This window comes from Emys orbicularis, chromosome 1, assembly GCF_028017835.1.
Source record: "Emys orbicularis isolate rEmyOrb1 chromosome 1, rEmyOrb1.hap1, whole genome shotgun sequence".
Taxonomy (NCBI): Eukaryota; Metazoa; Chordata; order Testudines; family Emydidae; genus Emys; species Emys orbicularis.
The window spans coordinates 190,183,607-190,204,344 of NC_088683.1; the positions used below are offsets into that span (position 1 = coordinate 190,183,607).

At 40.6% G+C, this 20,738-nt stretch overlaps 1 protein-coding gene across 1 annotated transcript in view; it reads left to right on the forward strand.

The window, feature by feature from the left end:
* Positions 1-10,518: 10,518 nt before the first annotated feature.
* Positions 10,519-20,738, forward strand: part of USP25 (ubiquitin specific peptidase 25) — a 143,783-nt gene continuing 133,563 nt past the window's right edge. The window contains exon 1 of the mRNA XM_065417106.1: positions 10,519-10,611. Coding sequence (XP_065273178.1) covers positions 10,567-10,611 — 45 coding nt within the window. The 5' untranslated portion in view covers positions 10,519-10,566. The remainder of the gene's footprint in view (positions 10,612-20,738) is intronic.

The following is a 20,738-nucleotide window of genomic DNA, read 5'->3' on the forward strand; positions in this document are numbered from 1 at the left end:
AAAAAATTCCTAGATGGGTCATGATGACACTAATGCAGACTTGATGATATCATCAAAAGCAGAAGCTGTTGCCACCTTCTGAACAGTAGCAGTAGATTAGGTGATGTCACCCACTTGCTCTTTCCATGTGATTCAGATATGTCATCATTGTGGATACTGACTTGAGGGTTAGGGGGGTGAGAAAGAGAGGGGAGCAGGATCTGTAACTGAAAGTAGCCATACAAAACAGTGATTGCACTCTATTCTTTTGGGAGAGGCAGAAGAATGAGCTAATGGAGCAGGCTTTTCAGGTGGCTTCTTATAGTTACACAGTACACAGATTCATGCTAACTCATCTCGAGCTAGCACACCAGAAACAGCAGCGTGGATGTTGTGGCTCTCGTGAAGACTCAGGCTAGCCACCCATCCCAAGCTTAAACTCAGGGAATCAGGTGGGCTTGAGAGCCTGAACTGCTGCCTAAGCTGCAATGTCCACACTGTTGTTTTTAGTGTGCTAGCTAGAGCACGTCTGTCTGCCTGGGCTAGGAGGCTTGTTCCCAGCTGCAGTGTAGAGTAGGGTGACCAGACAGCAAGTGTGAAAAATTGGGACGGGTGTGGGAAGTAATAGGCTTCTATATTAAAAAAAAAAAAAAGCCTCAAATATAGGGACTGTCCCTATAAAATCGGGACATCTGGTCACCCTAGTGTAGAGATACCCTGAGAGGCTTAAAGAAGATATTCTTAGTGGAGCCAGAGGGAGAACATGAACCTCAGGAAGTTGAAGCTCTTTTCCCCCCAAAAAAGTTGTCTAGGCGATCCTTCAAACCAATCCCAGACTGTACTGAAGATGACCCCTGTGGCTTATGCCACAAAGACTTCAAATCAGGAGACTCTGGTACATCCTCCAGATCCAAAATTGGACCTCCACTCAATCCCTCCAGTAAAATTCCAGAGATTGGCATAGCAGGAAGGGCTAGAGACACCTTTTGAACCTGGGGAACTTGAACCCAGACCTCTGATCCATCTATACACTCCCTGGAACTATGACAGTTTTTCTTCTTTCTCCTCTACTATGGCACCAAGCCACCCAGCACAAAAACCCACTCTGAGTTCCTTTTACCCATATGCTTGAGGGTGGAGGATCCCCAAGTAAGATGTGTTAAAGAGAAGCTATAAGTTTATTGTTAATATGCAAGACAGTTCATCATCTACTGAAAATACCCGTCAGCCACCTATCTGCCAGTGTTTGGCTAACAAGAAAAGTAAAGCACTCAGAATTGAGAGCTGTGCATTAATTTTCAAGCCAGATTACTAAACTCACTTTAAGAGGCCTCAGGGATCTGTAATAATGACCAGCCAGTAATTTGTAAGTTGCTCACTCCTCTGTTTTAGTGTTTATTTGGAAAACTAATTGATGAATTGTTTGTTTTGTGAAGTTTTGTTGTCTCCCACCTCTGTCCTTTTCCCCAACAAACTACTCCCTTATTGACTTGCCCTTGGTGTTTTTACTGTGTATATTCTGCCTGGCTGCCTCATTGACTCCTTGGAATAGTGTCTGAGCTATGTGGTATATTGAACTTGTTCTAAGAGGCAGGGTCACATTAGTTGTACATGCCTTAATGAGAATTACATGGTAGTTGATGACACTAGATCCAGTTGCCAGTGAAGAGAGAATGCCACAAGACTAATCCCTCACAAACCAATGAACCTAGCCCCCTTGAAATTTTTGCCTAGCACTGCCAGTTCAGTACTGATCTCATTTTAAGTCAATGAATCCTTGACCACACCAATGGCTTCATTGCATAGTGACCTTCACAATTATGGTGTCATAGTAGTGCCCTATCTACTGTAACTCAGATACTGTAACAATCTGTGACATCTCTTCATAAATGTTGACTTTTAAATTAAATGGTGAATTTGGTACCACCAAAGTTTGTCTCTAGAATGGCTTTCCATGGCAACTATCAAATGTGTAATAGTGCCCATTGGATAAATAAAACCTTTGAAGGCATCCTGTGGAATGTTCTTCCAAACAGAGTACTAAAGCTCCCAAAGAACATCAATGAAAGGTCCCTACTGAGTAGCAAATGCCACTGAAGATTATTTGTCAAGCAATATGACTAACATCACACTTTGATCTCATCTCATTGGGCTCCAGTTTATTTAATGTGTCACGCTTTGTCTTATATTTCACCTCAGCTGTTCATGTTTTAACATTTAAATGCCTTGCTTCCACTACATCTGATACTGTAGTAGTGCAGTAATCTGAGATTACTGTTAGGTGGCTTTCTTTTTATATATCTTACTTGATGAGGAAGAGTCATTGTAAAGTTTGTCAACAAGATCAGCTTTAAGTGTCTTGCATATTAAACTATTTTGTTTTCATTTGGAGTATTCAATTCCATTGTGGATGGAAATATCATTACAATTTAAGTAATAGATCTTGTGACTCCCACTGTACACTTAGGGTCAAATACTGTCTGTGGTGTGTTCATGGAGAATGCAGCTGTACATTCAGTCCAATACTGCCCTTTGTCAATGCACAGAACGCCCATTGACATCAATAACATGGCTGTCTACAGGAGTTCTGTGCATGGATCAAGAGCAATATATGGCTTTTACAGTAGAACATTCAATTGTTTTTTCTTTGAGTAAGTTGACCAACCCAATTTCAGTCATTTTATATTTTCCCCTTTTATTCCATTTTAAAACTAAAATGCAGATTTGTTCACCCAAAGCACTAGATGGGCACAAACTACTTAGATAAGAGATGTCAAATCAGAGATATGAAAGTGATCTGTAACTAATTCATATTTTTGCTGTAAAATCTGAGTGAGGCAGCCTTATCAGTTAAAATCATAACAGAAAAATGGAAATGAAAGGGTTTTCTTTCCCTAAGATACCTACTGACTCACAAAGTTCTTGTTGCATCTGTCAATTAATCCTGTGGAGATATCTCAGATTATGAGCTGAAAAATGGGGAAAACATTTTTTGTTATTCCAGAAACAAAGATTTTATGTTAGAATACTTTTCAGTATACATACCAAGGATACATTATAGTATGGGCCCGAACCTATACATACATTAATATGTTCAAGTCCTATTATCATTTGGGGTTGTTTTTTTTTTTAATTGTAAGCTCAGTAGAAAACCATAACCACCACTCTACAGTTTGTACAGTAAAATGACAGGTGTTTCCACGCCTGGCTGTGGGAGGGTTGAGGATAGTTTATCAGGAAAATTGAAATGCATATGCCCCTTGCATGTGGTGCAATCTGCACCAATCGCTAGCCCCAGCTTGGGTGCTCACTAATTGGATGTTACGCTAAATCAGACACAGTCGGTTTATTTGACTTTTACCTTTTGTCTTGGGGTTTTAAGATTTTAACTTTTTTCTCTTTTTCTTGGGGAATAACACTTATCAAGTTCTGCAATATACAACAGCTAAAATAAAAAAGACAAAATTTAACACCTTTCTGCTGTAGAGACACTTGAGTCAGGCTGGTAACTCTGCCTTGCAATGTTATTATGAACTGAATACAGTGAAACCTGTTAATAATGACGTTATATGGGAGCAAGGACTTAGTTCCTCAATCCTTGTCATGGTGGACTGTGGGAGACTTTAATTAAGGATGTGTCACAAGCAGAGAACATGGCTGTTTGCACAATGCCTAGCACAGTGGGATCTTGGACCATAACCAGGGCTCCTAGGCATTATGGTAATACAAATAATAGTGACATTTAAAACTAGTCCTACTGGTCTTATTTGGACTCTTATCTCAGGATTATGAGATGTTGGTGGATAGTGACCTTATTTAGCCATCCATGCTGTCAAATGAAGCAGTTGCCATTCATAATTTAATTAAGGAAGAGGCCCTGATCCTGCATGTATGACAGAGACTTGGTTAGGGGATACTGTAGGCTGTTCTATTTGATTCAACAGAAATTAAGAGAAGATTGGGAAGATGAGTGACAGATGAAATTCACTGTTGACTAGAGCTGGGCAGGAACTGAATTTTCCATGCCACAGAAAATTTTGTGATTTTTGAAAAATTCTCTGTTACAAACAGAGCAAAAACTGAACATTTCCCACAAAACAAAATTCTGACCAGAAAAAATTCATTTTCAGTCAATCAAAACATTTTGTTTTGTTTTGATTTTGATATTTTAAATTTTGTAACATATTTTATTAAATAAAATTTCAGATACAAAAGTTGTTTTGAAACATTTCATTCTAAAAATATCAAAACAGAATATTTCAACTTCATCAAAATCCTTTTCCATTTTTTCCCCCCTGAAATGAAATGTTGTAAAAATCAACAGATTTCCATAACAAGTTTTGCTTTTCATGAACTGGAATTTTCTGATGGAAAGACATTCAGTTGGAAATTTTGCAACCAGCTCTACTGTTGGCAAATGCCAGGTAATGCACATTGGAAGGACTATTGTGAATGACTCGTACGCTTTGCTGAACTTTAAATGAACTGTAACCTAACCACTCAGAAAAAGGCCTGGGTGTCAATGTGGACAGCTCAATGAAAATATCTCATCAATGTGAAAGTGTGGTCAAGTTTGGGGCATCACACTTTGTATGTAAAAGGTTGTTATAAAGAGGCTGGTGATCAACTGGTCTCCGTGTCCATTGAGAGTGGGACAAGAAGTAATCCGCTTAGTTTGCTTCAAGGAAGATTTATGTTAGAAAATAGAAAAAAATTTCTAACTATAGGAATACTGAGACACTGGAACAGGTTACCAGAGGACCTTGTGGAATCCCTGTCCCTTAAAGTTTTTAAGAATAGGTTAGTCATCTGTCAGGGATAGTCTAGGTATACTTAATCCTGCCTCAGTGCGTGTGTGGGGTAGATTCAATGACCTCCTTAGGCCCCCTCCAGCCCTACATTTCTATGAAAGCAAACAAAACATAAGGCTATATAATCTTAGATGACTGCAGTCGATTTGCAGAATTACTGAGCACTTGCAACTTTCATTAAAATGAACTGGAGATATGTGTGCACAGCTCCTCCGAAAATCAGGCATTGCTACTGTGAATTGGTGGATTTATATGATAAAGTGGGATGCAGTCATTTACATAGGCTAGATCATCTCAATTGCAGGGATTGTTCTTGTTATCCTACGTTTTGATTATTTAGTTAAAGAATTGATTGCTCAAGGTCATACAACGAATTAAAAACTCAGAAACAGAGACCCCGAAAGCTGTGACTCGCATTCCCCTTAGGGTGACCAGACGTCCCGATAAAATCGGGACCGTCCCGATATTTCGGTGTCTGTCCCGCATCCCGACACCCTAATTCCCCTGCTTTAACCATTAGACCACCTAAATAAAGAAACAGCTAAACTAGACTACTAAGTACAGACTGTGTTTAACTAAAGGTTGAAAAAATCCTGTTGGAAATTTCAGGGAGCATTGAAGTGAATTGTTTAGCGCAGGAAGTTTTTGTTGGAGATGGCCATTGTATATAAGGAAACCTATGCTAAGGTGTTGGTGTTTTTGAGTTGTCTGAAGTAAGGATACGGATGAGGCTCCAGGCAGAGGTGTCATAGATACTATGGACTGTATTGTTTAGGATTTTAAACTCTTAACAATGCCAATTTCTGTGGAAATTTTCAACAGTACAAATGACAGATGCCTTTCAGTTGATCTCCTATGTAGGCAGGCAATGTAAGCATTAGGAGAAATATGTTTGTGGTTGCTCAGACCAGTAAGCAAATATGCTGCTGCTGCTGCAGTCCTATTTGTTTCCTGTGAATCAGAAACAAACAATTATCTTTGCTTACTTCTCTTTCTGTGCACTAATATCAATAAGGTCAGCTACAAGTCACAACACTGGGCTTGTGCAAGCTAAATGATCACTGCAGACTAGCAGGGGGAGTTCATACACTGGTTCTGTTTTTGTTAGGGAGTCCTGCTTAAGAAGCAATATTATAAAGAAAATTCTCAGTAAAAGATTATTGGATGTAATTCCTGTTGTTCTCTGATTAAGTGTAAATTCCAATCTTGCATTAAATGTACTTAATATAGAACATTTGTTGTAAATGGCACACAAAATTCAGTTCCATCTGTTTTTCAGCAGTGCCATATGTATTACGGAATCATAATTTGCATTGCTATGATGCAGACTGTCAGCATTTCAATTATAAATCCCTATTTCAGGAGTGTATTAGTCAGGTGTATATAAAAATTATCATTACCACTCTGTATAGAAATGATCTGTAATTTTTTAATTATTTTATAAAATGTGAGTTTAGGTTATTCTGCTCATGCATTAAAATGGGGCACAAATTGAAGTTTATTTAAAATGTTTTCTTTGGGGGCCCATTTCCTGCTTTGATGGTGCGTGAGGAAAGCAGGAATGGGCCCACATTGGTATGTGGTTTGCACAGGGGCAGCTGTGCTCCCGTGTGTGTTTGTGGGTAGTGGGGTATTGTGCTGTTTGGATAGGGGCAGCTGAGTATCAGGTGGTTGAGGCAGCTTGGTAGACAGATTACACAATATACAGGAGCAGGGGCCCTAGGGCAGGGTGAGATGGCAGACTCATACATTTAGATGTTTGAAAACTATTCAATTATCTTTTTTTTTTTAATGTTTACATTGTATATATACATAATTGAAAATTATGTTCATAACACCATACACCAACATAATACACAAGTGTGGTTTAGAAGAAAGCTGTTAAAATATATTAAAAATAATACATGACAGTCCAATATACTTAAGCACATGGATTTATGGGGAAATTATGTACTAAACTGAAGGACAAAGAGCCTGGTCTTGTCTTTTGGACACAACAATACAACAGAATTTTTTTATAAAGAAATAAACTACCACTGCTCATGTGGAGCCAACCCTTGACTGAGCATGGAGTCTGAATTACGGCTCTTAACCCTGAAAAAGCACCTTTGGATCACTGTCAAATCTCATTATTTGGCTTGCATAATACTTGCTGCCTATTCTACAGTAAATGCTTTGTTAAATACTATTTTAAAAATATATAAATTGCCTAGGCCACCTGCAATGATGGGCAAAACGTTTTATACTGCTACTAATATGTCTCTGATCAGCAAATCTTAGAAGACCAAATGTTAACAAATTGCAAAACTACCCCCACAAAAGCTAAAATAAAATAAGGAAAGAAAATAAACAAGCAAAAATATTAGACTGAAATAATCAGATGCTAAAGAAAATAACTGGGCCTACGCTGGCTCAGTGAGGTGGGGGAAGCTTGCTTTGTCACTGCTACTGCTGTGTGAATTTTTATTGTGCTGGTCATGGAACAGATATACAGTAAAATTATCCCTACCCCAATGAGTTTACAGTCTAAATGAAAACCCAAAGCCTTGTGACAGTGGTAGAGAATCACAAAAGAATCACTTCTTCTAACACTGATTTAAGAACTTTGTTAGATTATGGAAAATTGTATTTTCCCTAAAACTACTCTTCCTCCTCTTCACAGCCAAGCTTTTGCCTAGAACTTTCCCCAGCTCTCTTCTGTCCAGCTTCAGGATATATATTTAAATAAGCCATACACATATACTCACATAAGGTATTAGAACTATGAGTTTGGGTTTGAGGTTGGGGTAAAAGCTGAACAGAAAGAGGAGGAGGGGGATAGTAATTTGAATGACTGTGTGAGGGTGTAACAAGGATTGAATTGGGGGAAAAACTCTAATGACGTTAGTGCTGCCTTCTCTTGTGAATTTATTATGAGTTTCAGGTTATTTGATGTTTTTCTTAAAGCCTCAGCTTTTGGGGTCATGTTTTTATATCAGCAACTCAGTTCTTATTTTTAACAAAGTAAGTTTCTAGTTCTTCTGGTTGCAGAGAAGACTTGAAATTGTGAACCCTAAAGGCTGAACAATTAGAAGGCAAATAAAAAGAAGCTCTAATTCATTTGTTAAAATCTCATGACTTTTGGGAGCTAACTTACAATTTTTGAATTCTTGTGGTTGGCAATCCTGTGCTTCTCCTGCAAACTCTGCTCACTTGAGATCAGTGGTATAGCGGTTTAAAAAAAAATGTGGGTAAACTAACATAAACTCCATATTCCCAAATAAGAAGTGGGTAAACTCAGCTCACTTGCATTTACCCTCGACTGTATTATTGTTTGAGATGCCAAAATGAGGCACTGCTCACAGCATATTTTGCAGACATTCAAGATATGATCAAATGGGCTCAGCTGGACCTGACTCTCTCGATAGGTTTCAGATACACCATAGACACAAATAAGCATGTGTCTTGGGCCACAGAACCCAGCATCATATGATGAAGTGAGAATCTCAGCTTTCATTTTAAACAAATTGTTTTTAGCCTTTATGATTGTGAAGAAAACTTGACCCAAATATGACTAATGCAGTGCCATCTGCTTGAGTCTACAGAGTCTGGAAGAGGCAGGAACAGCTGCCACTAGAGCATACCTGTTTCCACATCCCCTGTCAGAGCAGACCCTATCCCTACTGCTCTCCAGGGTTGGGAAGGCACATTGGCTAGGTAGCGCTTGGATGCTCCACTGCACTCTGCAGATAGACTGACTCTTACTAAGAACTCTGTTCTCTCCCACTGGTTTCTTTGCTCCAAAGGTGGTATCCCTCCAATTATGACACCAAAATGAAAAGACAGTCACAGTACATGTTTCATATCTGTGATCCTCCCTCTCCTTTCTTGTATGATTTTTTAGCAGTGAAATTGTTAACAATGTTGAGATTTAACTCAAAAGCCCCAGGATGATGATTTAACAACGCAAAGAGAAAAATGGGGTGCTTCACTTCACATCTCTGAGCTATTGTTTCAGGCTTTCTGCAGATGCAGGCAGATACTAAGTTGACTACATTTGTTTCATGCTTTTTTACAATTTTGTCTGCAACCATATGTGGGAAGACTTTTTTTCTAATTAAAGTAGAGATTCTGGAGAACAAGATGACTGCTTCAGAAGTTGCCAAGCATGACCTGACCAAATTCATGCCATGAGGGAGGAGAGGGGAGAGAATGGAGGGATGAAATAACAACATTAATGCCTGGGTGTGGAAGGGAGAGATGAGCTTCTATTACTGCTAGATAGGAGGAGGAATCACAAGGGACAGGAAGGAAACTAAGGGCATGTCTACACTGCTCTCCTTCTGTTGGCAGTGACCGTCCCCACCAGGAGCGCTTCCACTGACTGAAGAGGGGCAGTGTGGGAGGCTGAGAGCCAGGGCTCTCAGCTCTGTGCAGCTCCCAGCCAGGAGCCACCTGGCTTTTGGGCTCCCTGAGCTGGGAGCAGGGAGCCTCCTGCTAGAAGCTCTAGCTGCCCCGTTTCTTGTCAATTTCACAGCTCCATGCTGGAGCCCTGAAATTGACAAGATAGCCAACAGCTAATGTAGGTTAACACAGTGTCTACGGTCAACATAATCTGTGGACCTAACTGTGTAGTGTAGACTAGGTCTATGACTAGGGAGTTGGTTGAAGCTAAACTGTTGCTGCTGAAGAGTAAAAGGGAGGCCAGTAGTGCTAGTGGAAGAAAGTTTACTGGAATGTCTCGGTAGGAATTCCTCCTCTTCTGCAGCAACAGCTGGAGAGGAGGGGTAGTAACACTAATGATTAGGTAAAAGCTCAACTGCTGCCCTGGAAGAGATGGGTGAGGAGGACACTGGTGACTGGATAGTGAGGGGAGAGAACTGAAGTCCTGCTGCTCCTCTTGGGCCGAGTAAGTACGAGGAGGAATTGGAAGGGAAGGAGCAAGAAGGGTGTAACACTAGTGACTCTGACAGACACATGTACTGCTGTCAGGGCACAGGGAGAAAGCAGAATGTAAGAACACTAGTGATTAGAGGGGGAGAGGAGATGTATTAGCCTGGGGAGGGTGGACACTATATTGTGCTTGTACAGTGTCTAGGACAATGTCGTCCTGATCCACAACTGTGGATCCCAGGCACTATGATAATACAATAAGACATATTATCACTAGTGATTAGGTGGGAGCAGCTTCTGAGGAGCAAGAGAAGGAGGGATCAGAGTGGGAAGGGAGGCCAGCAACCCTGGTCCCTAGGTGAGGAAGTTGCTGCTGTTGTAAAGAAGTAGGAGGGCAGTAGCACGAGGTGGGGGGTAGGCAGAGGAGAGCCGTAGTACTAGTGAGGAGCGGGGAGGAGGGAAGACAGGGCCGCTGGTTACTGGCTGGGGAGAGGGAGGAGCGTGGGGGGATGAGGGTGGCAGCGGGGGGAGGCAGAGGAGGAGCGGAGGGCGGTGCGGGGCAGGGCCGCGGTGCGGGGGTGGGAGCCGAGCAGGCCGGTGGTTGGCTGTGGTGCTGGTCGGGCCGGGCTGCGAGCGGGGGGCGGAGCTGGCGGCACATTCCAGGGCCCGGGCCGGGCTGGGTGGCAGGCAGCAGCCGGGCCTGAGCCGACCCGCTCTTTCTCTCCCAGGGCTCCAGCTCCATTGGGCGGCACATTCGCGCCGCGCCGAGTCGGGCTCCCCCCGCCTGCGTCCTCCCCGACTCCGGGCCCGGCACCTGCCTCTCCGCTGCCCGCGCCGCCGCCTCCTGCTGCTGCTGCTGCTCTCTGCGCCGGGGGGACGCGGCCAGCGGCGCCGTGCCGGGGCCATGACCGTGGAGCAGAACGTCCTGCAGCAGAGCAAATCCCAGAAGGTACGGACCGTGCAGCCCGCGGCCCTCCGCGGGGAGCGGCCCAGCCCGTGCCGCCGGGGGAAGCCCTCCTTCGGCCGCTGGGCTACGCTAGGGCCCGGCTTTGGAGCCTGAACGCCGTGGGGGGTTTCTCCCGGCCGCTCCGCGCTGTGACCTTACCAGGGAGCCAGCTGGGCGGTGGCGGCGGTGCGGGCTGGACTGGGGGTGGTGGGGACACTGGGGTGAATGCTGGGCTGGGGGCCCTTTGGGGGTGGGGGCTGTGGCAGTGGCTGCTGTGAGTGTTGCATGTATTGCATGATGTCTCTTCTCCATTAGGTCCTATCTGCCCCGCCCCATGAATTTTTCTCTCTCACCAGGACATATGTGGAGTGTAGCTATTCACCCAGCGCCCATTGTAAACAACTCGCCCCTCCCGCCTCCACAGCCCCCCTTTCTCTGTGCCCTCCCCTACACACCATCCTCCCTATATCCCCCCAAAATCAATCAGCGTTTCCCTCTCTTCCGTCCAGTCCTTCCCTGAGAAGATCTTTAGAGCAGATCTCCCCAGGCCTTTATAGTTCTGGAGTGTTTTCCTTCTGTATCTTGATTGAACATGAAAGTTATGAACAAAATCTGTTTGTCTAATTATGCAAGGTTGTGAAATCAATACATTTCAGTGAGTGGATCAGTCTACTTGGAGCATGCTTTTATAGCAACCAAGGTGCCGTTTGTCATGCCTGAGGAGAAGTGGAGAGGGTACTGTCGCAATTATAACTTCTGAATTCCTTTATGTAGATGTAGTTAAAATGTGCAGATTCCCTCAGGCTGTGCTCAGATGTGATGAGTAGAGGTTCCTAAATATCCTGTGGTATACATGTAAAAGAATAGTTGTGTGCTGAGCCTCTAGTAAAATCACACCCCCCCCCCATCATTGTGCAGTGTGCTCTGGAGTGCAAGGTCATGTTGCTTCCATTCACTTCAAAGGTGGCTGTACTTCAGTGGTGGTACAGGTATGCAGGGCCCAGTCTTCAAACTCCCTCATGAGCAGTCCTGTTGAACTCATGGGATACTTATCTAAGAGAAAAATATTCACATGCATGACTAAGGATTGTAGGATAGTACCCATATTTTATAATGTGCCTTGTAGTTCTCTGAGGAGAAAGGTGCTATGCTGTACATATAAAATACGGGGTGAAAGGTGTTACTTAAATGTAAAATACAAATACTGATATCAGTAGATATTTAAAGTGGAAACTATTCAGAGCATGTAACAATGGAGTAATATAATGATTGTAAAATACATTTGGAGGCCTTATTAAAATTGAAGATTGTATATCTAATGACTTTGTCAATTGCATTTTTCCAGTTGGGTTTAAGCAGCTAGTGGTGATGTGGAACCTTTCAACTCTGTCACTGCTGAAAATTGGTACTATCTGTTGCTGTTCATTGGCTAACATGAAATGAGTTGATGACTGTCTCCGCTACAGACCTTACAGCAGCACAGCTGTACCACTGCATCTGTGCTGCTGTAAGGTCCCCGGTGTAGTGACAGAAGAGAGCTCTCCCATCGGCATAATAAAACCACACCCAACGAGTGCTAGTAGCTATGTTGGCGGGAGAGCATCTCCTGCCAATATAGCGCTGTCCATGTTGGCGCTTCTGTCAGTAAAACTTACATTGGTCAGGGGTGTGGTTTTTATCACACCCCTGACCAGCAAAAGTTTTACCGACAAAAATGCTCGTGTAGACTTAGCCTTACACTTTTTCTTATCAGTGTAACTGTCTGGGGGTGGGTGGGTGATGTATTTAACCAAAATTGTCATACCAATAAAACTCTGGTATGGATGTGGCTATCCAAGTATAAAAGTGTGTACTGGTATAGTTATTCTCACCTTCCCATATGGGAATAACGACACCAGTATAAGGCTACGTCTTCACTACCCGCCGATCTGGCGGGTAGCAATCGGTCTATCGGGGATCGACTTACCGCGTCTAGTGAAGACGAGATAAAATTGATCCCTGATGGCTCTACCGTCGACTCCGGAAATCCACCGCGGCAAGAGGCGGTAGCGGAGTCGACGGCGGCGCGGCAGCGGTCGACTTGCCGCCGTCCTCACAGCCAGGTAAGTCGACCTAAAATACGCCACTTCAGCTACGCTATTCACGTAGCTGAAGTTGCGTATCTTAGGTCGACCCCCCGCTGTAGTGTAGACCTAGCCTAACTGTCCTTACTTGTGCTGCTTTTTCTATATTGGTATCGTTAAAGTAGTACTGCTTTCTAGTTTAGATAAGCCCTTCAAGAGATGTGCCAACTTCTAAAGATTGCTGTCACAATTAGCAATAATTTGCACTTTTGTTGGCAGTTTCAGCAGGGAGGGGAAAGGCTGAATGGACATGGACTAAATTTATCTTCTCATTCCTGAAGTGTTCAATACCAATTTAAATTGAAGTGTGCTAGCAAGCTACTGTTGCAAAGTCTTGCTGCCAGTGCCTGTGTTTTGTGAATAGTAGAGAACTTCATTTTCTACTACTGCAATTATGACACCTTTTGTGACCAATAAATTAACTTAAAATGCTATTATTGGTGAGATGTACTTGAATAGCCCTTAATTATTGTACTGGAGCTTGGATTATAGACATGTAATATCTGGTAGGTCTGCATGCTTACATTTCTTTCTGTCAATTATGTCTGACAAATTAATCAAAACAATCATGGAGCTGGTATACGCTAGAAAGTTAAGTCAACCTGGCTACATTGCTCGGGGTTGTGAAAAATTCACACCTCTGAGAGGTGTATGTAGTAAAGTCAATCAAAGTCCCAGTGTAGTCACCCTTTGGTTGATGGAGGAATTCTATTGACCCTACCTACCACATCTCAGAGAGGTAGATTATGTTTTCACCCCTCAGCTCACAGAGAGCCGAGAAGCGATACACTGATTGAAGAACCCCTTCTGTTTGTGCAGTGAGTGTCTGTGCTGAAGCACTGCAGCTGTGTCACTGGAGCATTTCTACTGTAGACCTAGCCATGGCTGTCAGATAGACCAGTGGGCAATGGTCTGTAGCTGAGGATTCCTTTCTCTTTCCCCTTTGGAAGTTAAACTTGGAAGTGGTTGGTTGTGATTAAATTTCAACTAGTGATTCAACCTGGAAAAAAAAGTTGAATTAGCAAGAACTCTAATACTAAATCTTGCTGCTGCCGGTAGTTTATTATTTACACCGCTCAAAAGAGTGTACAGTAAAACTGTTTGCATTGTATTATCTGAGTAAATTAATATTAAACCTCTGCAGTTCAAAGAGGATTCAGAGTTCATTAATTTTTCAAGCCAAAAAAGGATGCAAAAGCATATTAGTCTAAAATTACTTTAGTTTTAATATCTAGCAATATTTATCAGCTATATGTAACATGAAAAATCTCCCTTATACTACATTTTCTATAACTTATTTCCCCTGAAATGTATGTGAAAAAACAACCTTTAGTTCAGGTTGCAAATTTTGTCTTCCAAGTGACAGCTCCAAATCTTAATGGATACAATCAAGAGTTTACATGCTGACAGATTTAATCAAATAACAAGCCAAATAATATGTTATAATATTAAAATGGACTAATACCTTATCTAAACTGGGAAAATTTACAAAAATTCCTACTGGTTTAGCTGAACTGGTGCTAAACATGGTGGGAGTTTGTTTTATTGGGGGAGCAGAGTGGAGAGTGCTTTTGTTTGTTTGTTTTTGTTTGTTTGTGGGCAAGGACTGAAAGTCTCTCATGATGGTCCTCTGTTAGTGCAGAGAAACTACATATAAGGTACAAATGTATTATTAGCTTTCCAAGAGATGACTTTGAGTCAGCAGAATACCCTTACTCCTCATAACAGTGGTTTTCAGTAACTAATTAATCAGGATCGCTTTCTGTTACTCAGGAAGTATTTAGCAGCTTTTGTAATACTTTAAAATATGGGTTTATTTGGTACAATGCTGTATAGTTAACTTCAAAGCTTGGTTCACTCAGGCTAGGAGCCTGATCTGCGCTTAAGTTTTGCTGGCATAACTTTCATTTAGGAATGTGAAAAAAATCGTACCCCTTACCGACATAGCTATGTTGGCAGAAGCACTAGGGTAGACACAGTTACACTGGCAAAAGAACTTTTGCTCGTATAAATTGTCTACACTCAGAGATTTTGCTGGTAAAGCTATACTGGCAAACCCTTTCTAGTATAGACAAGGCCTAATATTGTTTTCCTTACTTAGACAGAGAATCTGGGTCTGTTTAAAATTGGATCTTTATTTCCTTCATGTTTACTGGGCATCTTGACTTTTGTGTTACTCAAGATTTGCTCTCTATCTCTTGAATCAAAAAATAACCAGGATCACATTATTAGTCTTGTTGCTGTGTCCAACTTGGGAATCTGTAACATTTAGTATGTATGGGGTCATCTGTAATGTCCATGTTTATATACAAGTAGTTTAATAAATGTAAATAGGTTGGTAGCTTTTTGTTTTTTTGTCCAGAGGTATTCCCAATATTTGGTTAACTTTTGGCTCCTATCTGACTCTTATCCTCTTTTCCTTCCACTAAAATGTTGATTTTGATCAGGCTTCTTGTTGAGAAGGTAAAGAATTTTTATTGTTTGATTCCACACAGTTGGCCGTTCAGTTTGGTAGATGTGTCTTCAAGTTGACATTTCAAAGGAACACGGTTGTAGTCTGTCACTCTTGCTGCGGAGGGCCTCCAGTCCCTTAGACATTGTGTACACCACCAAAACTCAAATGCAGTTTTCCAGTGGTAGAAAATGAGAAGCAATAGTGTACACAGATCATATGTGGCTTCACCACTATGTCACTTAACTCCACTGAAGTGTAAGCTATAGCTGACCTCCTGTCTAATAAGAAATGGCTTTAGATCATTAATTCATTTTACACTGGCCTCTGAACAGCCAACGCATGGTACCAATTTTCAATGGTTATCCTGGTTTGTGTGCCACTCAGAGAAGGATTGGATGGTGGTTGTTGTGTGAGGTTTAAAAAACAAACAAACAAAGCTTGTGTTTTATTTATGCTGCAGTTCCCGTGACAGTTATAATTGCCGCTGAACTATCTGAATTTTGCCAGTGTAGTTGTGAACATAATAGAATAAAATTAGAGGTGGCAGTTCATCTTATCTTTTAGAAATATGCTGTATTAAGGATATGTAGCACTGATTTTGTAAATGGTATATAGCACTTTGCTAGGAAAAAGACAACTTGCTTTTTTTCTTTTAGCATCTTCCATAGGTTAAAATGTGTTTCCCTTAAATGCCCTTTTGGTTTGTGGTTTGCTGGTAGCCTGCGGAAAGTTGGCTGGTCATGTGATTTTGGCTCTTCCTGTCTTCTGCTGCTAAATTGCATTGAATAACAGCTGAAATGTTATATTACTCCCTAATATTACTTTTCCATGAACAGTTGCTGTAGTCGTCATGAGAATATTATGCCATTACAAATGGGGGTGAGGGAGAGAAGTGGTCCATGCAGTCAGGAAAGGGAGGGGAGATTATCTGAAGGACCGTTTTCCTATGAGGTGGTCTATTCTAAAAATATTTAGGAAATGTTATACCACTTTTTCCACAATTCATGGTTTTAAGACCAACCACCATTGAAATAATGGTATTGTGAACATGATCTTGAACTTTTGCTATTGCGACCAGTTAGTTCAGCGTGTGCTGGCATCAGCTTCAGATATTCAAAATATTTGTAGTGAGTTCATCATAAAAGCATGTTTGGAGGGAATGCTGTGTATTGTGTTGGTGTTGACTATTTTTAAAATACATGGCGATGTCTGTGTATAAAGCCTTATTATGTGTAACTTCTGCTTGAACATAGACCCTTCTCATTATTTAATACTACAACAGCAGGTAAAACTCAATTTTATGAAAGTCTAATCAATACAAAACATATTTTGTCCTTCTTCTCCTTCCCCCAGCCTAATAAGTTATCGAATATTTCCTGGATTTTATGGTCATTTTTTTTGGTCTGCCTTTTACAACCTTTGTGAAATTGGGATTTATATTTATCAAGTCAGTGGGCCATATTATGACTTTACTATCATTGAACTCAATGGGAATGCCCTCAGTGACTTTATGATGTATTATTTGTGTTGTAGTAGCATCTAGGTCATGATGCAGGACCCCACTGTACTAGGCATTGTTCAAGCCCATAACAAAGAGAGTTCCTGCCTCAAAGACCTTACTTGAACGGCTTTTGGATCAAGTCCAAGTTCAAAATATACAAACACACAAGGTGTCTTTTAACTAATTAACTTGTTTTTAATTCTTTGTATAACTCCAAAATGGCTTGATTTAAGTTGTTGAAAAAACAAAACAAATGTTATTTAGTATAGCCATAAATATTTTTATCAAGGGTTTATAAAAGAATCACACAACTTTGCATTAAAAGGTTAAAACATATTTTCAAAAACACTATTTTAAGTGCTCCTAAATATCAGTATATCTTGGACCATTAAAAGTGATCTACAAAGGTGTGTGTGTGTGTGTGTGTGTGTGTGTGTGTGTGACAACTGAGTTTTGTGTAATATATAATGAACCTGAAAGGGCAGGGGTGTTAGTTTTTTGAAAATTTTCTGCCTTTTTATTCAGTTCTTGTCTGTCATGGAAGAAATGGAGACTAATCTACTTTTGTTTATGTAGTTTACTTTTTGTACTTCACTTATTACAGGTCATACACTTACTACAGTGAGGAGTTCTTCTGACTTATCTGGAATTGCTTATCATAGTTTTTTTACTAGTCAATAGTGAGAAGTTAATGTTTGTAGGATTGGGCTACGCTAGTTAGTTTCACTTTCTATTCTCCTGCACTAATAAGTACAGTCATGCAGTGTATGGATATCAGTGCAGGGAGAGGTTTAAATGAAAGCAAGCCATGTCTTTTCTTGAAAATGAAACTTAAAAATTTTTGTTTTTTAAAAAGTAGAGTTTTTCAAAACTAAGCTACTGCACCAGCAGACACTTTGAGAAGGGCCTGTCTTCCTAGTTCTGTGAGTTGAGGGCACTCAGCATCCCGCAGAACCTATCCCTAACTTTATATTAAAGGGTATTATTCCAGCATCACAATGTGAATAATAGCCACGTTATTAGGAAGATGCTACAGTAGTACCAATGTCTATAGTGCAGAAAAGTTACTGTAACAGTAATAAATTCCCAAATGAATTGGAAATGTTCAGGCCAGACAGTTTTTCTTTATTTGTTATAAAATATGACTATTCCTGTTAAAGTGCTATTTGGTGTACTTAAAAATAAAGCAGCCACTTTCTTAATGGTATGAAATATTGAACTCTGAGTGAAATTTTTGTTAAAATGGTCATTGAGTGACAACTGATTACCATACATCATCTTTCAGAGGTTTATGTGAATAATGTGTGGTAGATTTTGGTCTGATTCAATTAGTGCATATTTATTATAGCCTTCAAAGCGCTAGGTAAAAAAGAATGAAGTAGGGTTAACCATGAAAGGCTGTTGATACAATAGCAGCATTAACTGCAGTGTTTGATTTTTGCATATAGTAGAAGTGAAAGTGATCATATCCGGTTGCTTAAGAAATGTGTAGCTTTCTTCATCACTACCTTTGCAGACTTTTTAGAAAAGACTGTGGTCTCGAAGTGATTTATAGCTGTGAAATTGAAAAAAGAATACAGTTGCATGTTTAGCTACTGAATAGTAATCAGTAATTGGGAGTACACTCCCCTTTTTTTGGCAAAAGGCCTGGTGGTTCTCTCTCTCTTCTCCCCATGCTTGTTCGTAGGATAGAAACTGTGAACACTTTCAATATTCCCATATGAAGAGTTACGTTCTGAGCAGCAAACCCCAGATTTCTTAATGCTAGTTTAAATTCTTAGTTTCTGACCATATAAATGTTGGTAATTTGTTATGTTTCAAAATATTTTTTTTTGACATTGGGAAGCTGGAACCATTTTGTACTAAAACTTGCTTTAAATCATATTTTCTTTAGCTAAAAAATAAATGGGGCTCCAAAACAGCTGTGCCGTGCCATGCCATGCCAGGGCCAAGCAAAATTTAGCTAAATTGTTGCAGTCTTTGAGCACTCCAAATCCCAGCACTTGTTCATGTTCCAGCATTTGGAGAACTTGTTAGTATAGCAAAGCTTGCAACAAATCAATTAAGTCCTATTCCTGAAGTTAAATCTCCTGTTAAATTCAATAGCAAAATTCTAGCTGACTGCGATAGGGGAAGGGTCTTAAGATTGTTGAAAAGATAAATAGGGGTTTGGTGTGGTGACTAGAAGAACGTGATTATTTCACAAATGTCTGTGCGAGGCATTGTGAATTCTGTCCTGTGCACTACAGATCTGCTCTTCGTAGGTATTACTGCATTCAGAAATCACAATTTAGGCCCCCAGATATAGTTGTCTTAAAATTTATAAGATTAAAAATATTGGTTTATTTTTATTTGCCTTCTGGTTATTGAAACGTTTGAGGTCACATATTCAATCTTTTCTTTGAAAAGGTGAGGGTTTAATCTTGGTTTAAAGAAAGCTGGTGTTCTCACATGAATCCAAGAGTTGAAGCTTTGAGGAAAAAATACCAGTATTGTGAGAGTTTGCAGCACTGAATTATTTACTCATTTGTCATGATAGCTACTCTGGGTGAGGATAGAGATTCTATAAGGAATCCTAGTATCTTACAGTACAAAGTCATTGGAATTGGAGTAACCGAGTGATCAGATTAATATTGGAAATTAGCATCAGACATTTTTTTTCCTGATGCAAACCTTTTGACTTCATATGCCTTGATCAAAACAATGCTGTTTTTACGCTAGGTTGCTAAATTAATGGCAACTGAGACATTTTATTCAGCATAACTGATTTCTTAAAGAGTTTCTTATATTAATATGATAGAAAATCAGCAGCACTTCATCTTACTCATTTAAATGTACAAATGTCTCAGTATGACAGGTTTCAAGTAAAGAGAGACTGACATACTTCAAATGTTCTCCTTAACTTTAACACTTCTGATTTTTTTCTTAAGTGTCAAACTAATAATCCTCTATGCATTTTCAAGAAATATATTAGGTTCTTGCTTTTGAGAGCAGAATAATTCATTTGGCAGATGGTCTTTAGTGACTACACAGCTTTAAGGGCTTGATCCAAAGCCCGTTGAAGTCAGAGGACCTGTGAATCTGACTTTAGTCATCTAGATTTGTGCAAAGTTCATGCAAATTAATCCTTGTGATGTGATACCATGCATAGGTTTCTGTGGGTCCTTCATACATATTCAATAGTTAGTTATATTTTTGTTGCTGGAGAATGAGTATAAGTGCTGTTGTGAAATAGAGGGAGTCCAGCTGGATTAATTTGTCTTTCTGGTTCACTCTGAGACTGTAAAGTATCAGTCTGAATTATATTATGAAAAATCTAATTTAGGGATCGGCAACCTTCGGCCCGCGGCCCACCAGGGGAAGCCCCCTGGCGGGCCAGGCCGGTTTGTTTACCAGCTGCGTCTGCAGGTTCGGTGGATTGCGGCTCCCACTGGCCGCAGTTCGCCGTTCCAGGTCAATGAGGGCTGCGGGAAGCGGCGCGGGCCAAGGGATGTGCTGGCCGCCACTTCCCGCAGCCCCCATTGGCCTGGAGCGGCAAACCGCAGCCAGTTTGGCAGTAGATTCTTTTCCAAATCATAGAAATGAGAACTGGTTTAAAACGAACAAGCACAAAAAAACCCCACAATCCAACTTGTTAAATAACTTAGTGTAGTCTATTCTTCCCTTCTGGTATAGAATTGTTCTCTTGAGTCAGTGCCTGCTTATTAACAGACCTTTTTTAAAAACACCTGGAAAGGTTAAAAATAACACCATGGGGATATAGTAGGATTAAAGATCATTTAATTACGCAAAGTGGTTAACTTTGTCAAAAAAAGGGCCTTTTTTAAAGCTTTTACAGAAGGACCAGAGAGCTTCAAGTGAAACAGTCAACAAATCACATTTAGACAAATGCGTCACTGATACTGGGGGACAAAAATGGGATCTCTTTGTAATAAAGACATCCTCTGTATGCAACAAAGAAAAAACTGCAGAAATCTTAATTTATACTGCACAGTATGTAGGATTTTTTCTGTAGCAGAAATCTGAGTTTAGTGTATTCTCTTTAGTGAAA